Here is a 21,725-nt window from a genome sequence, read left to right as displayed (position 1 = left end):
ACTCTCACGCTTATCTGAAATAGAAAGCAGATGTCTAACGTGATCCACAGTATCTAATCATTATCTCTTTGCACATAAATGCAAATAGCAAGTAAATTGGGGATCTTGCCTCCATAGATTGTGCAGAGCTGCGTGACTTGGCCTGCGTGGCTGCATTCCCATCACTCAGCAGGTCCAGAGGTTAGATGGACCTTCAGAGACAGACGAGAAATCACAGATAAGAGCAAAGCAAGTCAGACACCAGAGGAGGAAGCAACACTGAGACACTTAGCGCAAAGAAAAGCAAAGATATTTCAGCTAAATGACACTCAATGGAGAATAAATGACAGATAGAAGCATCAGAGTTTGTCTACAGATGAAGCAATCTGTGTAAGAGAGTCTAAATTAATGCAGAAGTTTTTGTGATTAGGGAAGATTTGGAGAACATTCACAAATGTTTACTTCAATAAACAAGTCACAGGGTGTCTGAAGTATTGTTCACCACACTGAACTCAATTACAATTACAAACTAGTTAACAAAATCTCTGTAAAATGCTGTAAAAACAAAGAGATCATAAATATAAGAAACAACAGACTTGTAAACAGAATCAGTGAGCGGTCCTGACAAAAATGCAGCTGTAATTGAAACAGGCTTACAAAACTTGTTGCGATGACTCATTACATAACATAATACACTTGATGCTCATTATAATCCAGTAAATGGCATCATCCTGCTGTAAAGGATTTATTCATCTCCCATCCTGCTCTTCTCTTTCTGCCAGCGTTGACATCACACATGTGGTCATAAATTTGAAGGAAGGTTGTAAAAAGGTGCACAAAATGTTTATGATTTTAAGACAAACAGTCACATAGTGAGATAATGTTTGTTTTTTTATTTGAATGAGGCTTTGTTCTCACCGCAGATAGAAATCTTGATGCTCTGATGTTTTCTCATCTGTAAAAAAGTCACACATCATAACTTAGACAGTTTTCTGAATTTAGGCAGAATGACTATAATTAAGAACATACTAAAAAAGACCATTACTATAGATCGGAGCCTGAAGTCCTGCACAACTTCACCTACTTCCAAGGTGCACAGAGAGGGAAAAAAGTCTGAAGAGGTCAAAACTCCAGCATGGATGAAGGCCACAAGCCGAAACACGTTAGTCTATAGTACAAGTGCTGCTGGAGTTTTGACCTCTCTGCACTAAGAATATAACATTTGCCAAGTACTTTCAGCCAAATTAAACTGAAGTAGCTGCTCTTATTTGACTACAACATGTAGCTGTCATCTGGGTCAGTCCCCGTCTTCCATCTTGCTCATATCTTTGCCTCCGGGACTTCTAACAACAGATCAAAGCACAAAGTCGTAAACTTTGAGGCAGACCATCGTAAAATGAAACGCTGTGGGTCCTCGCACAGCTCTGCAACAAGAATACCAGGCATTTCTGCACCAAAATAAGGTCTATACCACAACCTCTTGTGACTCAAGGGGACACATGCGAGGATTTGTGAATTAACTTGCTGAGAGAAATGTTTAACAGTTGCAAGTCTTCTGAATTCTTCGTCAGGCACTTATAACATCTTTAACCCCGCTGACACTCAGTGGTGCCATCAATAAAAAGTCATGTTGTGCAGCCAAATGTTGCTCAGACCCATTTAACTTCATTCTAAACTCCAGACAGTATCCCAAAGTTTCTAGAGATGCCAAATATGCCAGGATGAAAGTGAATAAAATGATGCACTTCTGAAATGTTTCACTCAATGTTAGTTTTAATAATGTGCTGAGACAAGCAAATATCCTTGTAAAGTTGTCCAGCAGTGTGGAAACGTGGTTTATCAAACATGAAAAGTACATAAAGGGGAAATTTAAGGAGGATATTGTGGCAAACCTCAATTATTTGGTAGCTAAGGGGTGTAAAACAAACCCCTGAGGTGGTTTTGAACTTGCTAGCAAATGGTTGTGTGCCATATGTTCTTTTTTAGGTTGAGATGATTCAAAATCTTGATCTAAAAACCTTAGCATAGTTAGCATAATTACCATTAGCATTAATACCAAAGCATAATTAGCACTTAACACAGAGTAAAGATGAAGCTGATGGGAGTGTCATAAGTTCTGCAGGTATTTGTTCATAAAAGACTTATTAAAATTTTGATCTGATGATGGTGCTAGATGAAAAGTGAAGGGGTCACCAAATTTATTGCAAATTATCCTGAAATGGACATCAATATCTGCACCAAATTTCATGGTAATCCATCCAATAGTTGTTGAGATACTTCAGTTTTAAGTGGTCGACTGACGTAGAGGCACATTGCTAACATGGCTAACAATCAAATATTATTGTCTTCTTTCATTTTGTCATCTCTTTTTATTAATATGTTTGACTTCTGTCCAACAAATTCTTAACAGGAAAGAAATTTTCTGATTTTGTCACACAAACTAAAGTTATTAAGCCGTCAACAGCTTCAGCCCAAACATACTTTTATCATTATTGGGCTTTAAAACACCCTACTTTGTTTAAAGCTTGATCTTAAATGCAGCTAATGCTAAGTGTTATCCATAAAGCTGCCATCATTAGAGGTAATAATGCATCATTTAAGCGTCTCATTCAGACGCCTGACCGTCTCTGGTCCTGGTCTGGCTGTAGTTTCTGTTGGCGGTGAGTTAAAGGCCCTCTGGGAAAAAGACCCGTAACCTCAGTTGTGTTAACACCACGCTCTCTCAAATTAATCTTCTTTCCTGAGAAACAGGAGGAGTCCCTGCACATCTGGGCTGCTGAGGGCCTCCCTCCCAGTGGGATCCCCCCCAATCCCCCCTCCCCCTCCATGGGGGCCGGTTCATTAGCTCACCGCCCCCCCTCCGGCTCTGTAAACTCATTAAGCCGCCAATTGGAGCAGTTTAGCCAGCAGCCAGAGTCTAGTCGATTGTCCTCCTGCCTGAAAACCTGGTTGTTTGGACAACCTGTGACCTCAAGTCTTGTCAGTGGAGCTTCCAGACGAGGTGTACACGCAGACAGGCGACGATGTAAACAAGAGCATTTGCTTTCAAGGGGCTGTCAACATGAAGACCAGCCTGTAAGACCTTGTTTAGACTTGGGATCACTGGCTGTAACTTCACCCAGTCCATTCAAAGCTTTGACGGTCTAAATACCCTCGGTGTTTGTTTTCCCTGACGTGACTTTACTCAGCCGCCACAATCAAACTCAAACAACTGGAAAGGGAACATGTTTTGTCCTCTGGAAGTCTTTTTTGTTAAGAAAGGCCTCTGTTGACAGCTTTGACCCATTTCACTTCACAGATGTAGAGCTTTTGAGAGTGTGCTTGTGTGGAAAACTGCATGTTCTGCTCAAATAAGTTCCCCGGTTGTTTCAGCCTCCAGCCGCAGGCAGTGTTCAGAGGCCTGTCATGCGCCATTGGCTTTAGCGTCCTTTCCCGGGGCGAGTTTAGAGAGGCGAGAGGCTAACAGGAATGTCTGTTATTCTTAGCAATTTAGATAACCTCTGGGGGTGAAATGATCCTTCCTGCTCACCTCCTAAACATCAACTGACACTTTAAAGAGCCAATCATACGCTTAATTTTGTCACCTTTGCCTTTCTACCATTTCTGGCTGTCTATGTTGATATTGAACTTATTGGATTTGAAGTTCTTCAGCAGCAAACCATTAAATTTTGGATGGTTACAGTTACATAAACACATTTCTTAAGAGATTTCAAATTATTTAAGTAATCTAGAGGTTTCAAGATCAAACAGCCACATTGAGATTATTCTTCCTCATTTGATTTTCTGCAGATGGTTCACTTTTCAGTTTGTCTTTGTCTAATTTATTCCAAACAGACCAGACATGTTAAAAATGCATCTGGATACCATATAACTAAAGGCAAATTTAAAGCAAAAAGGAAAATATTTCATGAACAGAGCCAAGAATCAAATCAGATGATTTTTACACTGAGGTTCTGCCATTACTTAAAGGGTAGATTGTCAAAATATGCTCAAATAAATCCTTAATCCAAGTCTTCAAACTGAGTATTTGATCAAAGTCAAGGACAGAATGGATGTTTGACCTTGTTATGCTGAAGTTTTAAGAGGTTCGGGTGGATAGCACCAACCAGACGTGACTTTAAGACTTCATAATTTAATGATAAACCTTTCTTTAACTCTGAGTTGACTTCTGTCTTGACTGAGATTAAAATCAAATCTGGCACTTTGCTCAGGGGAGTTGTTTAATTTGATTTCTTATATTAAGGTTAACAAAACCATGTTAAACCTTAAAGCGCCTGTAATGAATACTTTTATATTAACAATGGATAAAATGACTCCTAACTCTGCATTTTCTGTCAGCTATATGGAGCGTTTTAGCTCATTGTTTCAACTTTTCTTGTTTAGTTCACTCTCAAAGCATTATTTTTGGTCGTAGGTCTTTTTTTTGGTCGTACAAACCCAGTTTACAGTGTCCTGCAACAAATGGCAGACACATTTAGCTGTAGACTAGCTGGTGAACATACTGGAGAGTTTAGCAGCTAAGCTAAAGCCAGATATTTCCCTCAAGAGTCAGAGAGAGAATGTGGACTTACATTCACCAGGTGGACAGAAAAAGTTCAACATATCAACTTTATATAAGATTATAATATGTCAGTGTTGTGTTTAGATCTTCCACTGCCTCCATGTGGAGAAAATATCTATTATTGCAGGTTTAAATGAAGCCTTTTACTTGTACTGAGAGAAAGAGAACTTCTCACTCAGGCCAAGGACAGACTGACTCCTGTCTGCTGTTTCCCACGACTACACAAGTTGCTTTGTTTTGTCTGTCGTAGTCAAACTGCAGGACTCTGTGAAAGATAAAGAAAGATAAAGACATGTCTGCAGGCTGAACCTGGTCATCTGATCACAGCCAGAGATTCTTCAGTTTTAATTTCCTCTTTATTAAACTGACAGATCTGGAAGTCTGAAAGACAAAGTAAGAGGAAGAGATTTTAGGCCGGGAAAAAAAAAAATCATTTTCCAGCAAAGGCAAGCATCCAAAAAGATAAAAGTTCTCCAGGAGCGGACAGTTATTTAATAGCGAGGTCAGACTATTCAACAGTGCAGTTTTTTCCACATTGTTTTAGTGTCATTGCTCTCCCCTTTCAGCTGCACCAGAGTTCAGTGTGAAGTTCACAGTTTAACACCGTCCTTGTTATTATGTTTCTCCTCCCTTCAGCTCCAGAGTGTTTCCCGGGAGGTCATCGGACTTTGCGTAATCCCTACCGCAGCGTCGACTTTGACTCCACAGAGATCCAGAACACAGCGATCCAGGACCTGATCTGTGACCACTCGCTGTCGCCAGGCTGGTACAGATTCAAGATCAACAACAAGCCGGCGGAGATGCCAACCACCTGCGTCGAGGTAGAACGCCAAAATACCTGAGGATTCTGTCAACTCCTCATGTTGTGTTCACATCATTGCACTTGTTTTGCTTTGTCCGGATTGTCAAATAAACTTGTGTCTTTCATTAAATATGTATAACAGACTTTTGTTCCATGATTCCATCTCTCTGCTTTGATTATCTGATTGTCAAAACCACTTAAAAGAGTGTCAGATCTCTTCCAAAAAACCATCCAACATCCTCTACCAGTGCAAACTCATCTAGTAGACTGGTATAATAAACACCTTCAGCCCAGGTGGAGGGTATAATAACCCCTTTACTGCTGGTTAATGACTGTTTCTGTTGACACCCCCCTTGCAGATGAACCGCTGCGGGACGCAGGCGCCGGTGTGGCTGTCACTGAAGGACACCTCCCTGCCTCGGCCCGGTGAGGTCCGCCAGCTCTCCGCCTGCGCCACCTGGCAGTTTTTCCAGGGCAGCACCAAAGACTGCTGCCTCTTCCGCATTCCCGTCACAGTGCGAAACTGCGGCGAGTTCCTGGTCTACTACCTGCAGCCTACGCAGGGATGCATGGGATACTGCGCTAAAGGTGAACATGCTGGATGGACAGACGCCTCAAACAGATCTGAGATGAACATTTTCATCTGCTTGATAGTCTTAGTAGAGTTCAGAGTTGCATATTAGAGTTCCTCCTGACTCTAGTTTAAGTAATTTTTCAGTTTTAAATTGTCTTAAATTGACAGGAATACATTCAAGTAGAGCTGCAATGGCTGGTTGACAGAAAATTAATTTGCAGCTACTTTGATAACTGATTAATCATTATGAGACATTTTTAAGCAAATATGCCAAACATATGCTAGATTTAGCTTTAGAAATGTGATTTCATTCACTGAGCGAATGTTAATGCTTTTCTTTGTCAACATTATGGTAAGCTAAATATTTTTGGGTTTTGGTCTGTCGTTTGGACAAAATGAGACATTTTAAGACGCAAACTTTGACTCTGGGAAAATGATAACAGGCATTTTCACTATTTTATAGATCCATTAATCAAGAAAACAATCAGCCAATTAATTGATATTGAATGAAATGAAAATAATTATTAGATGCAGCCCTACATTTAAGGCTGACTCAATACTTTTGAGATCTGATATTATGATATTACATTTTTTAGCATAAACCCATAAAATAACAACACATAACAAACATTTTTAAATAATTTATATGGTATTGTGGACATTTTACAGTATAAAAATAAACTTACCAGTGCTATGTAATAGATATTAGATACGTTTTCAAAATTACCTCAAACATACAGTATCTTTGGCATTTCTGTGGTATTTCTCATTACTTATTGGCAAACATATACGCTATTACAATATGTCTGCAATAAGCAAAAACTGGCTGATAATATTGACCATAGCAATGTATTGGTTTTGCTCTAGACTATTTTTTGAAAAACCTTGACAAAACCACAAAATTTCCTGGTAGTTACCAAAAGTCGAGTAAGTAAATTAACAGCCTGTTTGCATTTGATTTAATTTGGAATATCTATTTAAAGCTAAAAAATAGTCAAGATGATCTTTTAATGTTAATGAAGAAGTGATCTGATCCATGTCATGTTTCAGTTGCTCCAGATTTGGGATCCAGACTCTGCCCACCCGGTGAGGTGGAAGTCAACGGCCGATGCAAAGGTAAGAGACTGACCCATAACAGGAAAACAACTACTGCTGCTGATGTGTTTTTGTGTGATATCACAGGAGTAATATTCTGTTTCGCTGCAGAATAAACATCTGGAAACCAAAATTCTTATCACAACTGTTGCGTGCAGCCCATCTTCACTCCTCTGTTTCTGTTTCCAGCTGCTGTGCCGTCCCTGCCGTCCCGGCCTGTGATCACCCCGGAGCTGATCGGCCACAGCGTCCACTTGAGGTGCTCCTTCATCCCGCCGCCGTGGAGCCAGCCGCTGGGCTTCCAGGTGGTTTGGGCCAGACACATCGGCCACAGCATGAAGGCTGAGATCAGGCAGGAATCCACATTGAAGCCCTTCTCGTTGGTGGAGATGGATGGCGTTCACTTCAGGCTTGGGGAAATGGTAATTCCTGCCAGACCGTGCTGAAAGTTTTTGGGGAGCACATGTGGAGAGTTTGACCTCTGCAGCAGGCAATGTAAGCCATGGATCACACTGACCCCTCTCTGCCTGGGCTCACAAAGCAAAGGCAGAGAGAGGCGAAGTGTGTCATATCCCATTAAGAGAAGGCAAGAGGAGGGTGGGAAAGTTAAATCAGTTGCAGGTTAGCAAAGTCCCGCTCCACATGCTTCCCATTTACATCTCTCCATTCAAATCTTCACAGTGAATTCTAGGGAAGTCATTTTTATGTGGACAGATGCACACATATACACAAAGCTGTTTTTTTGTGTCGTTATACACTCAGCGCTTGCACTGATTTAGCTGCTCTTGCTGAAAGACAGCACCAAAAGGGAAATATAGAAAATACAGCCATTATATCTAGTAAGTTTCTAATCTTCTTCTCAGTTGTTTGGAGCCAAAAAATCCCCAAATTTTGCGACTGCAAAGGGTTCATCCAGAGGTGTTGCTGTTTTCTTTTAAACTAAACAGATTTTGGGTATATAAAGTTAATATGTCCAATTTAATTCCAGCGGTCTGTTTCAAGCCTTCCTCTCGAGAGGAAGTTGGATAAACTAATCTGCTCATTTAACATGAACACTGAATTGTTAAGATTTGGGAGTTGTGCACATTTGCTCCTACGCAAACCTCTGCATTAAATCTTCATGGAAAGATAACATTCATAGACTACCACAAGACACAAAAATCTGTGATTCAGCCTTTTTTTAAAGGGTGTCTGTCACCACTGTTTGTTCTTGTCAGCACTTACTGGCACCCAATTAGCCAAATGATCACCCTGAAGCAGTGTCAGAGGCAGCTGGTTAGAGAAACACCTATTAGACTGTCGTTCAATATTTTTTGCCTCGTCAGATTCATCGGATGAAAGTTAAAGCCTTTTAATTTCTTCTCTCTGTGGTTTCAATAATCAATACAGAATTCTGATTAACTATTTCCTCTCATACAGCAGTAGATTGTATGTGTGTGTTGGCTGTTTTACCAGATGACACAAGGTGATACAAAGCATTCAATTTGTTGGCTTCTGTCAGTACTTTGAAGTTGGCTTCGTGTGTCAGGACCATAAGTCTCTTTTAGATCCGGGATCTAGGAGCGAGGTGGGGAATTGCATCTGTAGAGCACTTCCACTCTGGCTTTAACACTTTGTTGTGGTCGCTGCTTAAACTGGACCAGAAACCCTTCCAGCATACATGCAATACTTTCCAAAACATTGTATACAATCTTGTAGTCCTGACTGCAGTGAGTAGCTGAATTGACGTTTGTGCTTGTCAGGCTGAATTATGGCTCATGAAACTAAATCTGATTGGCAGGAACACAAGAAAGAAATCTGGAGAAATCGCAGAAATCTGACTGCTGATGGAAAATGACAGCGGTAAAACGCTCACTGAACGTCAAAGTTTCCTCATCCGCTGGGGACTCCTGGTTGCTCATTGTTTAGGTTGCTTGCATCTGAAGTTGACTTGAAACACTGATTGTTCTCCTGCATTGCGAGCAACGACTGTTCTAATTAAACTTGAGAACTGCTCATTTCCAGCGTGTCGGCGGTCTGCTGCACAGGCTTTCATTTCCTGTACAAATTATTTGTTGCCAGGAAATATTAAGTTATTAGATCTTCAGCGTGATGCTATTTGAAACTGAGGTGATGTCATTCTTACTGGTCACCCACGTACAGCTGTGGACCATTGCTTTGCCATATTTGGACACACAAGGTTGCATTAGTTGTGTCTGGAACGTGCTACAGAGGGCTGGGCTCGCTCACAGGGCCCCCTCTTAACACATGTTGATGCTGCAGCTGGTCTGGGTCAAAGGTCATCAGTGAGTTAAATGTTAGTGCTCTTAGTGCCATGGATCAGTCAATGCTGTGAGCTACACAGGGCAATGTTTTGATAAATCACAAATACAGTGTCAGTTGTACCTTGTTAGTCTTTGACAACAGCACATTTTAGAAACTTAAGGCGCCGTAGTCGAAGACATGTGGGTGCTTAAAAATGATTGTTAGCAAAATAGTCCTGCTCTATAATGCCAATTGTGCCATTAACAAGAGCAATTTTCAGTTGATGTGATATCTTCATGTTAACTTCTGCTTGAAAATCAATTTAGAGTTTAAAAACACAACCAGAGTGGATCTATGTAAGACGGGTTTGTTTTTTAGGGAAAGAAAAAGGTAAAAAGATACAAACTCCTGAATAAGTTTCTCTTTAACTTATTTACATGTAATTTTATACAATATTTTCCTTGCAGTTCTCCTGCAGTGTGTCGACTTTCAGAGCCAACTCCAGCCACGGCAGATCTACTCCGAAAGAAAGTGAGAGTTTCTATGCTGGACTGAAGGTAAACATCCATGTTTTATATCTTAATTCTAAACTATACCTATTTTTATTATATCAGAAAACTAACAAACTTCTTTCCCCCCTTATTTCTCTTCAGTTTTCTCCAGATTTGCTGTACATAGCGGAGAACAGTAAGGAGCATGAAGTGACCGTTCACAGCACTGTACCTATCCCCTGCTACGGCCCCGACCACGGCCACCAGTGTGGAGTCCCTCTGGCTCTGAGTGTCCATGATCCAGGTCAGACCTGTAGGAAAACAAGGAGATGATGCATGTGTCGTCACCCATACTTATCTGCTGGGAGATACTGTAATGAAGCTTGCAGTTAACTACAATTTAATCATCTTGTTAAGTTGTTTGGAGACAGAAAATCCTAATTTTGGCAATGAGATGAGTGTGATGAGCCTGCAGCAATGACCACAGCTGACCAAATATACTCTTATTAGTTTAGTTTAGTCATATTATTTTAAAAAATTTTGACCAAAACACAAATTAAAGGAACTGAAATTAATAATTAAGATCCTAACTTCTTATCAACACATACAAGATCCTTTAAAAGGATATGTTAAGAAGCTGTCATCCTTGAAAGATGCAAACATCATCACAAGCTTCCTTGATTAGAAGAGACAACTCCAGTTGGTGCATAAATCCTCATGAGCTTGTTCACACCATAACCTTGAATTGCTCAGTGAATGAAATCTAATAATAACAATGGCTCCAAATTGGCTACCTGTTCTTTGCCAGCACATTACAGGTGAGAGCAAACGAAAGACGCCCTGAAAAAGTAGCATGTCAGGTTATTAAAGATGATTAAAGGGTCAAGTTGCTTTCCTCAGTTTCCTTGATCCTGTTACCATACAATCTCCTGTCTCCTGCTTGGGTTCTTCTGCTCTGACTTGTCCTGTATATCATCACATCAAAGCCAGCACAGGAAGACGTTATTACAGCTCTGCAAGCAGCTGTATGCCATCCGTTAACACTACCTCACTGTTGTGTTGACATCCACAGACAGTCTCAGACATGAGGCCTCCAATGTGGTGCTGTCTGCCTGCCAGGTGGAGCTCCAGCCAACTGCCTGCAGTGATGGCAGCTGCGGCCAGGCAACGTTTTTTGTCACTGCCGTCACCGATTTCACACGTGATGGGAACCGGCCGAGCCTGATTGGTGCTCTGCCCGGACCCAGTGCTCCACGACTCTGGAGGACCTACACCCCAATTTCACTGAAGGTGAGTAAACCTTAAATGCTGAAGAATATTTTTGATGTTTCCTAATTAGTTAAAGATCACAGATCATTTAATTGGTGAAAAATGGATTCATAGTCATCTACAAAGCATCTAAAAACTGTGAAGTCCATCAGGAAATTACAGGCCTTCATGATAGACTTGTAAACTGTAGTGAACTCTGGTGAGTGGTTACTGAGGGGGTTCAAGGGATCCTTGAGAGTTTTCCATTGATTCCTAAGAAAGTTCCAGTCTTCCTCGAGGGAGTGCTAGGTTTAATGGGTTGTCAGTGGTCATCAAGGTATCCTTTAACAGGTTTTAGTGGACCATAAGTAGGTCTGATGAGTACTTTAGGAACTTAAACACTCATTGTCCCCTGTGGAGCTTCTTAGGGAACTTTGGTAGTTTTTGAGAAGTTGTCACTAAAGAAGATTTAGGGGTCCTTCAGGAGCTTTCATAATTTCTTCAGGGTCATTGAGGTGATAATAGTGGTCTTTGAGGATCCAGGAGTATTTGTAAATGTTCCAAAGATTAAGATCTTGTGGCATGAAAATTCATAGGACATGGCCCTTACAGAGGTTCCTGGACTCTCTGAAAATGTTGGAGGGGTCTTTGAGAAGTTCCAGTGGCCCTTGGGGACTCCAGGAGTCCTTTTTTAAAGTCTACAAGGGATTCAAAGCTGAATGAAGAATACATTTTCTGCAATTTGATATAATTATATATTTTCAGAGAGTATTAAAAAGATGGTTATAGTTAGAGGTTTCTCTGTCATTCTGTTTATATATACACACAGTTATACAGTGATTTATGAAATTAAAGGAGAGGGTGTGCGTTTAAGGCCCAAAGTGTGCCTGTTTGATGGTTTGACATTATGTTTGAGGAGTGTTGCTCTAAGTGGCCATTAGATGCGTCCACACACGCTATTACGTTATGTAAGACATGACATCAGCCCTGCAGACATTGTGTCTCTCTGTAGCTTGTTGCAGAGGAGTTTACCCATCTGTGTTTAGTGAAAACATCAAAGCCTGGGGTCACAGGGTCAGAGGGTGGAGCCCCCCTAATCTTTGTTCTCCTGATCTCTGCCCCCAGGTCACGGTTCAGGACGTTCCTACTTCCATCTGCTACTCCCTGACTGACCCACATGTCATTACCTTGGATGGCAGGTAATTTTCTTCCTTATTGCTTGTCAGCAGACATCAAATGGTAATTTTAATCAATTTATCATTCAGTTTGGCATGGCAAAACAATAGATTAACTGTTAGATGTTATGTGCAGGCGTTATGAAAACCATCAGACTGGCACCTTCGTACTTTACCAGAGCCTCACTAGGGAGTTTGAGGTCCACTCTCGCCAGTGGGACTGTGGCAGCCGACACTATGCAGTCGCCTGCAACTGTGGCATGGCGGTGCGAGAGGGTAATGAGGTAGCTGTCTTCGACATGTGCAATGGTCAACCGCAGGAAACAAGGCCTCGGCTCACCCTGAAGAACCTGGGCGATGATGATAGCAAGGGCAGCCGGGTCAGGGTGCTCGAAACCTACCAGGGAAAGAAGGTCACCGTAGGTATCCGATGATTTTAACGATATCCAAGTCTTTCAGGTTCTAAATTTTTACTTCTGCTGCATGAGGAGATTATGTTAATTAGCTGCTGGATGTGACTCTCCTCTTGTAGTTGATCTTTCCCTCCGGGGCCTTTGTTAGGGCCGATGTTGACGATTGGGGGATGAGCCTGTCCATCCGGGCACCCAGTGTTGACTACGGCAACACGCAAGGCCTCTGTGGCACCTTTGACCGCAATGGCAACAATGACTTCCGTGGCTCTGATGGTGACTCGTATGGCCCTGACGATCTACATCGCTTTATAGAGGACTGGAGGTCAGTCAGTGATGCCCAACGAGTAGATTATTCATAGTTTGACCAATATTGGCTAAAATAAGTGTTGTTGTTTTATTTGTTGGGACCTGATTCGGCCCCATGGGTTAATTCTGTCAAGTTTTGACAAAGCCATTTGTGTCAATGCTTTCACCTTCTTTTGTGTATGTGTTAGGATAGCTCCTGGTGAGAGTTTATTTGACAAGACGCCTCCTGGGACAAGGCAAGAGGTCAGACGGCCTTTCTGTCAGTGCCAAAAAGGATACAGCACTTCTCATCATGCTGGCAGAGGGATGGGGAACCTCTACAATCCTTCCGCTCACTCCGACTGCATCGCTTATGATAATGTGGATTACACATCTGTGTTCCCCTATATGGACACAACACTGGAATACATCAAGAGTGCAGAAAAAGAGGAAAGCATACTGAATATGTCTTCCTTCAACAGCCATCCTCTTGAGAGGAGGAACCTTCAGTTTCACAGTGAGAAGAAGCAACACATTGACAGTGATGATAAACTGGATGTTGAGTTCAGGGAGGACCTTCTGCTTTCTGTTGACAGACCGAAGAGACAGGCAATGTTTGAATTCCAGCCTGTCTTCACCACTCAAAGCCTCAGCCAGGTCGATTTGGAGAGCCTCGCCTACTTCTTCCCTGAGGATCACCTGGCGGAGGCCCGACCGGAGGTGCAGCCTCAGTGGCCCACGCCGAGCGGCCTGACCTCAGCCAAAGCTCTGGAGGTATGCCAGATGGCTTTAGCCAACTCCACTGTTGGAGTAGTGTGCCGGGGGCTGTTGGGACGCCGCCTGGACGAGGCTGTGGATCTCTGCATCCTGGACCTGCAGCTGAAAGATGACCTGGGCTGGGAGGAGGCATTGCTGCCATACTTGGAGAACGAGTGTGAGAGGAGGCTGTTGGAAAACCGGACCCAGAGAGCATTGGAGCTGGCTAGTTCACCAGGAATGTCTGGAGAAGTGGTGGCGGCGCTACGCTGCCCCAACTTCTGCAACGGAAATGGAGAGTGTACAGAGTGGGGCTGCCAGTGCCATCGCAGCTACAGCTTCTATGACTGCAGCCTTGCCATAAGTGAGTATCTGGACAGTTGCTACTATCCGTAAAGTAAATAAGTATGATTGTTTGATACGTTCCCTGAAATTCGATTCAAAAAGCTCTACATTGATTGCTACTTGCAGATGACTAGCTGCTAATTTGTCTTGGAAAATGCACCAATCATTTTTGGCTGAAAATTTTAAGCACATATTTCTAGAGGTAGTTATGTTAGAAGCATAATTTATAATAAATAGCTGGATTTTAGACTTTGTAAATAGGAAAAAACTGTTGCTGTTGAGACTATTAACTAATACAGTCAAGCTGATTGGCTAGTGGAATTATGAACATTTCTGTGCTTTTTTATCTTTTAATTATCTTGTAATATACGTATAAACAAGCAATAATCTCTCCTCAAATAGGCCAGCCAGTTGAAATAACAGATTTGGAGAATGGTGGACTGTGTGATATCCGATCATATGACTGTCGCAACGTTCGGGTCTTTGGCCTCGGCTTCATTGACTCCCCTGACCTGAGCTGTCATGCCACCAGATTGAAGGTGAGGGATGGTAAGGTCAAAGGCCAGTGTTGTTATTGTTTTTTTAAATTCCCTCTGAATTGACTTGATCTGCCTCCACAGTACATGAACGGAGTTTGGGTTCCAGGCGAAAAACAGAGAACAAAAGCCACCTTTCTCAGCTCCAAGGCTTTAGACTGCGCCGTCCCATCCCTGAGCAACACAGCCGTCAATACTGAAGACTTCATGATGGATGACAAACCATATGCACGCTGGGAGATTAAGGTATTGCTGCTGGATTTAAAATGTCTTTTGTTGGCTAGTGGCTGTTTTGTTGGGATTATACAGTGTTAACCCCTGCTTCTCCTCTTACAGGTGACCAATGATGGTTCCCAGTACAGCCAAGCCAAGGTGCTGACAATCTATGATGGTGTTTGTCAGGTCTGCGAGGCGTCACGCTCAGGACTCTGTAAGTTAAAGGTAACTCACAAACAAGAGTGAACAGAGTTTTTCTCCTTTCACACCACCAGTTTCAGTAAACAAACCCTTTCATGACTGCATGATTGTTAAATGCTAATAAGTTCTATCTGCTAGCACTGAGGTTTGTGATTATTGTGAGACTGTAAGAAAATGAAACAAAGTTAAAGAATTTATGTTAAAGTTTACACTTTATACACTTTTCGCTATGTCATGATCATTTTCAAGGTTCAGGGTCATAGTCATCAACTAACACTAATTACAAAACATAAGCTACAGTGTAAATGCCAACAAAATAACATAAACGCATAAATGCAGATATCAATGAAACAAGTCTTCATAGCTTACTAACCTCATAGGTAGAACGAAATCACACTTGTGATACTTTTTTCAAATATAGATGATTAAATGTTTTTGTTTGAGGAAAAGAAAAAAGAACAAACTGTAGGTTGGTAAGTCACCACCCTGATTTCTTGCTATATTTTTGCTGCACATCACACATCTTCCCACTTTGGCATAGAATCATTTTAATGTGTTTGAATAAATGACAGAGAGTCATTATTCACATGATTGCAACCGGTCACTTGTTAAGAACACTTGGACTCTCTAGTGTTTGTTTATTTGAATGTAGGAAACAGATTTGTAAGACAGATGTGATTCAATGGGTATTTAGTGGAAAAGTGTGGCAAAGCATTTTATACGCTCTCTTAGGGGTATAGGACCTGTGCTTTGAATAACTGGTGGCTGCTTGAATGAGTAAACCAGAGACAGCATGGTTTCCCATCCTCCCAACATGCAGCAGCTGGCTATTTTAAAAGCTAACATTCATTAAAAAGGTACAGAGGGGGGTCCTGTTGTTACTGGAGGAGGTTTTATGGGAGTGTAGACAGTAAAACATGTAACCTCAGTGAAGACACACACATACAAGGGACACCAAAAGTTTTGCCTGTGCCTGCCAAAAGCTGAACCAAATTGAATTAACTTAAGTAAAGATGGAGCAGATGGTGTATTTAAAGCTGATTTCCTGTTCCTTACCTGGCATCTCCAGAGAAAACCTCCAAAGGAAAACAAACAGCTTGAAAAATGATGTTTCATAATGTGATTTCTGGAAGCTGCTTCAACATGTCAACATTTTAAAACAACACTGTAAATATGAGTGTGCAAGCAAACCTTTTTTTTCTTTTTTCACTCTCTCTCTCTGGTCGTCTCCGGTGGCCAGGACCGGACATGTAACATCGACGGGATGTGTTTTGCAGAGGGAGACTCCAATCCTAGCAGCCCTTGCCTCCTCTGTGACCCAGACACCTCCAAATTCACCTGGTCTGTGAACCAAGGTACAAAAAACCTATTATTCTATCTCTGCCTACAAAATACAGAACAACCTTTTAACTGCATAACCATTGGAGCTGCAATGATTAGTTGATTAATTGCCAACTATTTTGATAATTGGTTAATTGTTCTGAGTCATTTTTGAAGAAAAAAATGTTAAAACTCTCTGGTTCCAGCTTCTTTCTTATTTTCTTTAGACCTTTGTGACAGTAAACTGAATATCTTTTGCTTGTGGACTGTTGGTCAGGACATTTTTTGTTGCATCTTGGACTTTGGGAAACATTGATCGTCATTTTTCACCATTTTCTGACAAACAACCAATCATTTAATTGAGAAAATACTCATTAGTTGCAGCTCTAACAACCATCTTTACAAATGACCATCTCTTTTATTGAGCCTATGAGGTTGACGTTCATGGTTTGGTCTAGGACAGGGGTTTTCAAAGTGTGAGACTCTGGGCCTCCCCTCAGACAAAGCTTGGAAAAAGGCGCCCCTTTACCCCCCCTTAGTTTACTCGCTTAGTTTCGGTCAATTCCTGGACGCCTATGGGATCATTATTATGTTATGTGATCCCATAGACACTCAACAATTGAGCCAAGATAGCCAGATATTTCTGTTTGACATAATATCAGACTACACCAAATACATAAAAAAGTCTGTCCTAAGGCATTTATTTGTTTCTGACTCTCTTACTTCCATTCACTGAGCCTCCCGTGAAACTGTTTGGAGGCCCGCCTGCCACTCTGAAAACCTCTGGTGTAGGCTCTTTAGTTACAACGAAAGGAGACCCAAATGCTACAGCGTAAAATCAGAATTTATATGGTGCTTCAGACTTTGTGGCAACAGTTCGGGGGAGGCCTTTCCCTGTTTCAACATGATACTGTCAGCGTACATAAAGCCAGCTCCATAAAGAAATGGTTTTCCCAGTTTGGTGTTAAAGAACTGGACCTCAGCCCCATTCAACACCTTTGGTATGAACTCCAAGCTTTATTGCCCAACATCAGTGTTGGATATCACTAATGCTCCTGTGGCTGAATGGAAGCAAATCCCTGCAGTCTGCCTCCAATATCTGGTGGAAAGTCTTCCCACAAGAGCGGCTGCAACTAACATTTCCTTTCATTATGGATTAATCTGCCAGTTATTTCCTTGATTAATCGGCAATAAAATGTTAAAAAACAGTGAAAAATGTGAACATGTTCCAAAAGAAATTCAATTGTATTCACAGAGAAGCTTCAAATTCTTCCATTTGGGAAGCTGGAACAAGCAAATTTTTTTTGCCATTTTTGCTTAAAAAATGACTAAAAAGATTATTATATCATTAAAATAGATTAATTTTCTGTCAATTTCTTATTGATTAACTGACTAATTGTTGCAGCTTTAGTATCTTTAGCTGCTGCCTGAATTGTTTTAAGACATCAGGATCTAAACCTGGTGCTATCACTGATTTGGTAAGAATAGATGCTTCCATTTTTCTCATGTTTGTGTTCATTTATGTCCAACCTGAGCGCTTGGAGGTGTTTTCTACTATGGAAGAAACAGTATTTATCTTACTGTGTCAGTGCAGTGGCGGTCATGGTTGTCTGTTGTCTGTTGGTAGTTGTCCTACTGCGGTCCCGTTTGTCTCCATTAACAGATCAAAGGAGCAGAGGTTTAAGTTTCCCAGCATGCCCTGACCTGTCGCTTAACCATTCTTAAGGAGAGGGGAGGGCAGAAGAGGGGGTAAATCACATGGTTGATTTCCACAGCAAAACAGACCGACAATCGCCCTTCCTGTCACCCAACAACACTGAGCACTGAAATAAATAACCGTCTTAATAAGTCAATTAGTCTGGAATTTTCTTACTGAAAAATAAGTGGTTTATGTTGGAAGCAAGTGTATTATCTCACTGCGTTGCCAAATCTTTTTGCGTATATGCAGACAGTTTGGGGACTCAGTAATGGAGCGGTAATAATCTTGTTAATCAACAGGTGATTTCTTGTCCATTCTTGTCCGTTCCATCATGCTAAGCAGGGGTCTCCTGGGACTATAACTGTCCTGTTATGGCACATCTGTTGGAAAAGTGTGATCTCAGTAGAGGATGCGACATGATCTTGTTGAAATGGCTGTTGAGAGCTCCAAATGGAAATAAAAGCTAGAAACCCCTCGAGTCAGGGACAATGATTCTTCCAGGAACAGCCTGGAGGACTGTTTTTTTCCAAAGCACGCTCACTTCTTCACAGAGTTTATTTCAGGACAGGAAACAGTATCTTTTATCAAAACACAAAGACTTGTAAATGGAGATGTATTGGTAAATGAGAAGGTGGGAATAACCATGATAAAACAGCTAATGGTGGTGTTGTTGGCAACGCTCTCCTGCCTTTTTCTCATGTTTTACTCCTCTGGATTCAGTCAACGAGCCGCCGGCCTTCCACCGACCTCAGGCTGACCTGCGGACATTTGCCGGGGAGAACTTTGTCTTCCAGTTTGCGGCATCAGACCCCGAAGGCTCGGCGCTCCTCTTCCAGCTGGAGGAGGGACCAAAGGGGGCTATCCTTTCCCCGGCCGGCCTCCTCATCTGGAGGGTTCCAATGCTTCCTGAGCAGGAAGGACGTCAGTCGAGCCGCTCCTTTCGCTTCACGCTGTCGGACGAGTGCAACGCCCAAAGCAGCTTCGTCATCCAGGTAGAGTTGACAAGACAAAAAAGTGAAAGTGTTTGTTTTGAAGTTGTAATTCAAGTTGCGTTTTAAAAAAGCATGTAGGCATGCAGGTCGAGAGGTGGATTTCTGCAGTACACATAATTATAAGGGCCAAGTCAGACCATGAATAAAGGCTTCTGCCAATGCTTGAGGATTTTTTCAAGTTTCCTGCGTTTCCTCTCAGGTTTTTTTTATGTAATTCAGCTGTAATTCAGTCAGAGAGCAGCAGCAACAATAACTGCATGGTTTCATCTTCACCTGGTATGATAAAGGAAGCAACAGGATTCCTGGGAAATATGGTCTTAATTTTAAGAGACATTAACACAGACATAATTGTTAATTAAAAGATGACTGTTATAAGAAACAGGACATGCCTCAGCAGTGTCTCTTTTCCACCTTTAACACAGATCGATGTCGTGCCATGTGGCTGTCAGAATGGAGGCTCATGTGTGACCGATGTCAACTTCCCCGCCGGCAGTGGGAAGTACCTGTGTGTATGTCCTGAGGGGAAGCAGGGTGACCTCTGTGATGAGGATGTAGACGAATGTTTGTCTTCTCCATGCTCGGTCGGCGTGTGCATCAACACGGCTGGCAGCTACAGATGCAAATGTCCTGCAGGGCTGAGAGGTAAGAGTTGATAAAAGAGTCATTCCTTGAAATTTATCGGTGCCTCGAAAAACCTTCATATTTAAAAACTACAAGAAATAGTTGGGATGGTTCTGGCATCACGTTTCCAGCTGTAGGTGATCAATCACAGTTTTGGTTTATGTTTGCAGAATCAGTTCCTCGTGTGTGTGTTTTTGGCAGGTGTAACATGTCTGCAAGATATCAATGAGTGTGAAAGGAAACCCTGCTTTCCAGGAGTCCAGTGCTTCAACAGCTTTGGCTCCTACGGCTGCGGCCCCTGCCCCAAAGGCATGCTGGGAAATGGGACAACATGTGTGGGTAAGCGTGGGCATACTGTGCGTGTTGTACCAACACTTTATTGCATTATAATCACCATATGTTAGCAATTATGTTGGCAAATGTTACCATATTGACAGCAATATATATTCAGTGCTAATGTTGAGCAAATGTTTGCTTCAGTAAATCTAACCTAGAAGTAGAAGTAATGGCGCCAACTTCTTCATCCTCTCATGTTGGACTGGACGCTACAGTGACTCACTATCGCCTCTTGAGGTACAAAGTGGTATTACGAGAGAAGACGGGCCAGGGCTAGCTGGTTAGCATGCTAACTTCAGTAGATATCTCTGCAGCACAATATAGAGACGTCTTTGACATGATGTCAAAACTGTTATTTCTTCACATTCTGTTGATAATTTTAGTTAATTTTTGAATGTTTAAAACTAAAATTCTTACATAAATCCCCTTCAAAGTGAAATTTCACTCAATTTTCTGTCAATGGTCAAAAAATTTACAGGATTATAGGACATTATTCTTGTTACAATTTCTTTAATAACTATTAATTCACCCACTGATAACGTCACTTTTCTTAAGAAGATGTCAAAAAAGTCATATGATCTTGCCCTGATGAAAACCTTAGGCATGTTTTAACTATCACTGAGTAGCCATGAAGTATTTTTAAATTTATTACCCTCTTGAATGCCTCAGATCTTTTCAATAACTCTAAACTAGTAGGATCCCCAAACTGCAGAGCACTAGAGGGATACCTTTCTACACCCAAGCAGCACTCCATGCATTTGTTTTTTGACCTATGTCATATGATCTCTACTGTAACATTGTCATTGTGGTGTCTTCAATGAGTTTTTACAAAGACAAAACAATTAAAACTGGCATGATGTTAAAATAACTAAAGGTGGAACTTGTTACAGCACTAGACAACATATGAGACCCCTTCCACATGATGCCGTAGCTTCTAGCCCCAAATCTGGACCGCATTACCAGCCATAACATGAGCTTATCAGGAGACACTGCTGTTCTTTGAAACTGTGCAGCCTTTCTGTAACGTTCTTCGGTGTCACGCAATTTTTAAAAAATGACTTATTTTATCAAATTTCCCTAAAACTTCTCTATCATATCTAATCATTTGTTGGCAGTTGTGGTTTTTGTTCCAATATCCTTTGTAATTATTTGCATGCAGCGCAGAAATCAAAGCTTATTCTGCTTTAGTAAATCACTTTAGATAACAGAATCAGCTAAATGTGAAGGTGAGGGAGGATTCAGCTCTTGTATTGAATAGAAACCAGATGACTGCTGGGAGCTGATACCGCCGCCTCCCTCAGTGTCCTCACTTTGCATCTCAGCGACTGCTAACTGGAGTTAATGCTTTGAAAACACTGCCGCCGTGGAAGGGAGACTAAAGAAGAGGGTTTTTTTCTCCGCTCCCAGCTAAGCTTCATCGCTAATGTTTATGTGCATGCATGTGTTTACGGGGCTGAATTTCCACACATAAACACAAAAGATTTCAATATCAAAACTAACAGCTAATATTCACGAATTTAATAACCTGCAGCTGCTTCACAGTAAACATCTTCCAGCAGCTACAAATTAAAGATTAGATGTTTGACTTGCAGCTTGATAAAAATTGATTTTATCCACAACCACTGATCTTCTGATTAGAGGACAACCGACTCTATGTCCTACTAATGTATTAATAGACACAGTTCATACATGTGCACATACTGCAAACATAATGTATGTATACACTTGTGTATACACATCATTTAAAACTGAAGACAGTTATGCACCAAAGTACTTGAACAGCTTCAAATTGGTGAATAAATGCAAAGAAATCCCCCCCCAAAACAAAAACAGATT

The 21,725-nt window shown here is 41.5% G+C and overlaps 1 protein-coding gene and 1 long non-coding RNA gene across 3 annotated transcripts in view; one reads left to right on the top strand and one right to left on the bottom strand.

Moving 5' to 3' along the window:
* The window catches only part of si:ch211-246m6.5 (von Willebrand factor D and EGF domain-containing protein), a 32,331-nt gene that overhangs the window by 355 nt on the left and 10,251 nt on the right, over positions 1-21,725 (top strand). For both annotated transcript variants that reach the window (XM_042404563.1, XM_042404562.1), the window contains exons 2-19: positions 5,177-5,361; positions 5,702-5,930; positions 6,967-7,032; positions 7,201-7,433; positions 9,723-9,812; positions 9,909-10,050; positions 10,819-11,036; positions 12,120-12,193; positions 12,306-12,588; positions 12,702-12,904; positions 13,077-13,987; positions 14,371-14,507; positions 14,589-14,750; positions 14,841-14,945; positions 16,162-16,276; positions 18,661-18,932; positions 19,355-19,574; positions 19,755-19,892. In XM_042404563.1, the coding sequence (XP_042260497.1) occupies positions 5,177-5,361; positions 5,702-5,930; positions 6,967-7,032; positions 7,201-7,433; positions 9,723-9,812; positions 9,909-10,050; positions 10,819-11,036; positions 12,120-12,193; positions 12,306-12,588; positions 12,702-12,904; positions 13,077-13,987; positions 14,371-14,507; positions 14,589-14,750; positions 14,841-14,945; positions 16,162-16,276; positions 18,661-18,932; positions 19,355-19,574; positions 19,755-19,892 (3,783 nt within the window). The remainder of the gene's footprint in view (positions 1-5,176; positions 5,362-5,701; positions 5,931-6,966; positions 7,033-7,200; positions 7,434-9,722; positions 9,813-9,908; positions 10,051-10,818; positions 11,037-12,119; positions 12,194-12,305; positions 12,589-12,701; positions 12,905-13,076; positions 13,988-14,370; positions 14,508-14,588; positions 14,751-14,840; positions 14,946-16,161; positions 16,277-18,660; positions 18,933-19,354; positions 19,575-19,754; positions 19,893-21,725) is intronic.
* On the bottom strand, positions 110-16,199 carry LOC121891916. The gene is made up of 4 exons (XR_006094231.1): positions 16,113-16,199; positions 9,979-10,057; positions 898-934; positions 110-191 (listed from the first exon to the last, which is right to left on the bottom strand). It is a non-coding gene; the product is annotated as an uncharacterized LOC121891916 (long non-coding RNA).

This window comes from Thunnus maccoyii, chromosome 24, assembly GCF_910596095.1.
Source record: "Thunnus maccoyii chromosome 24, fThuMac1.1, whole genome shotgun sequence".
NCBI lineage: Eukaryota > Metazoa > Chordata > Actinopteri > Scombriformes > Scombridae > Thunnus > Thunnus maccoyii.
The sequence above is the reverse complement of the archived record's forward strand: the minus strand, read 5'-3'. Positions and strand labels throughout refer to the sequence as shown.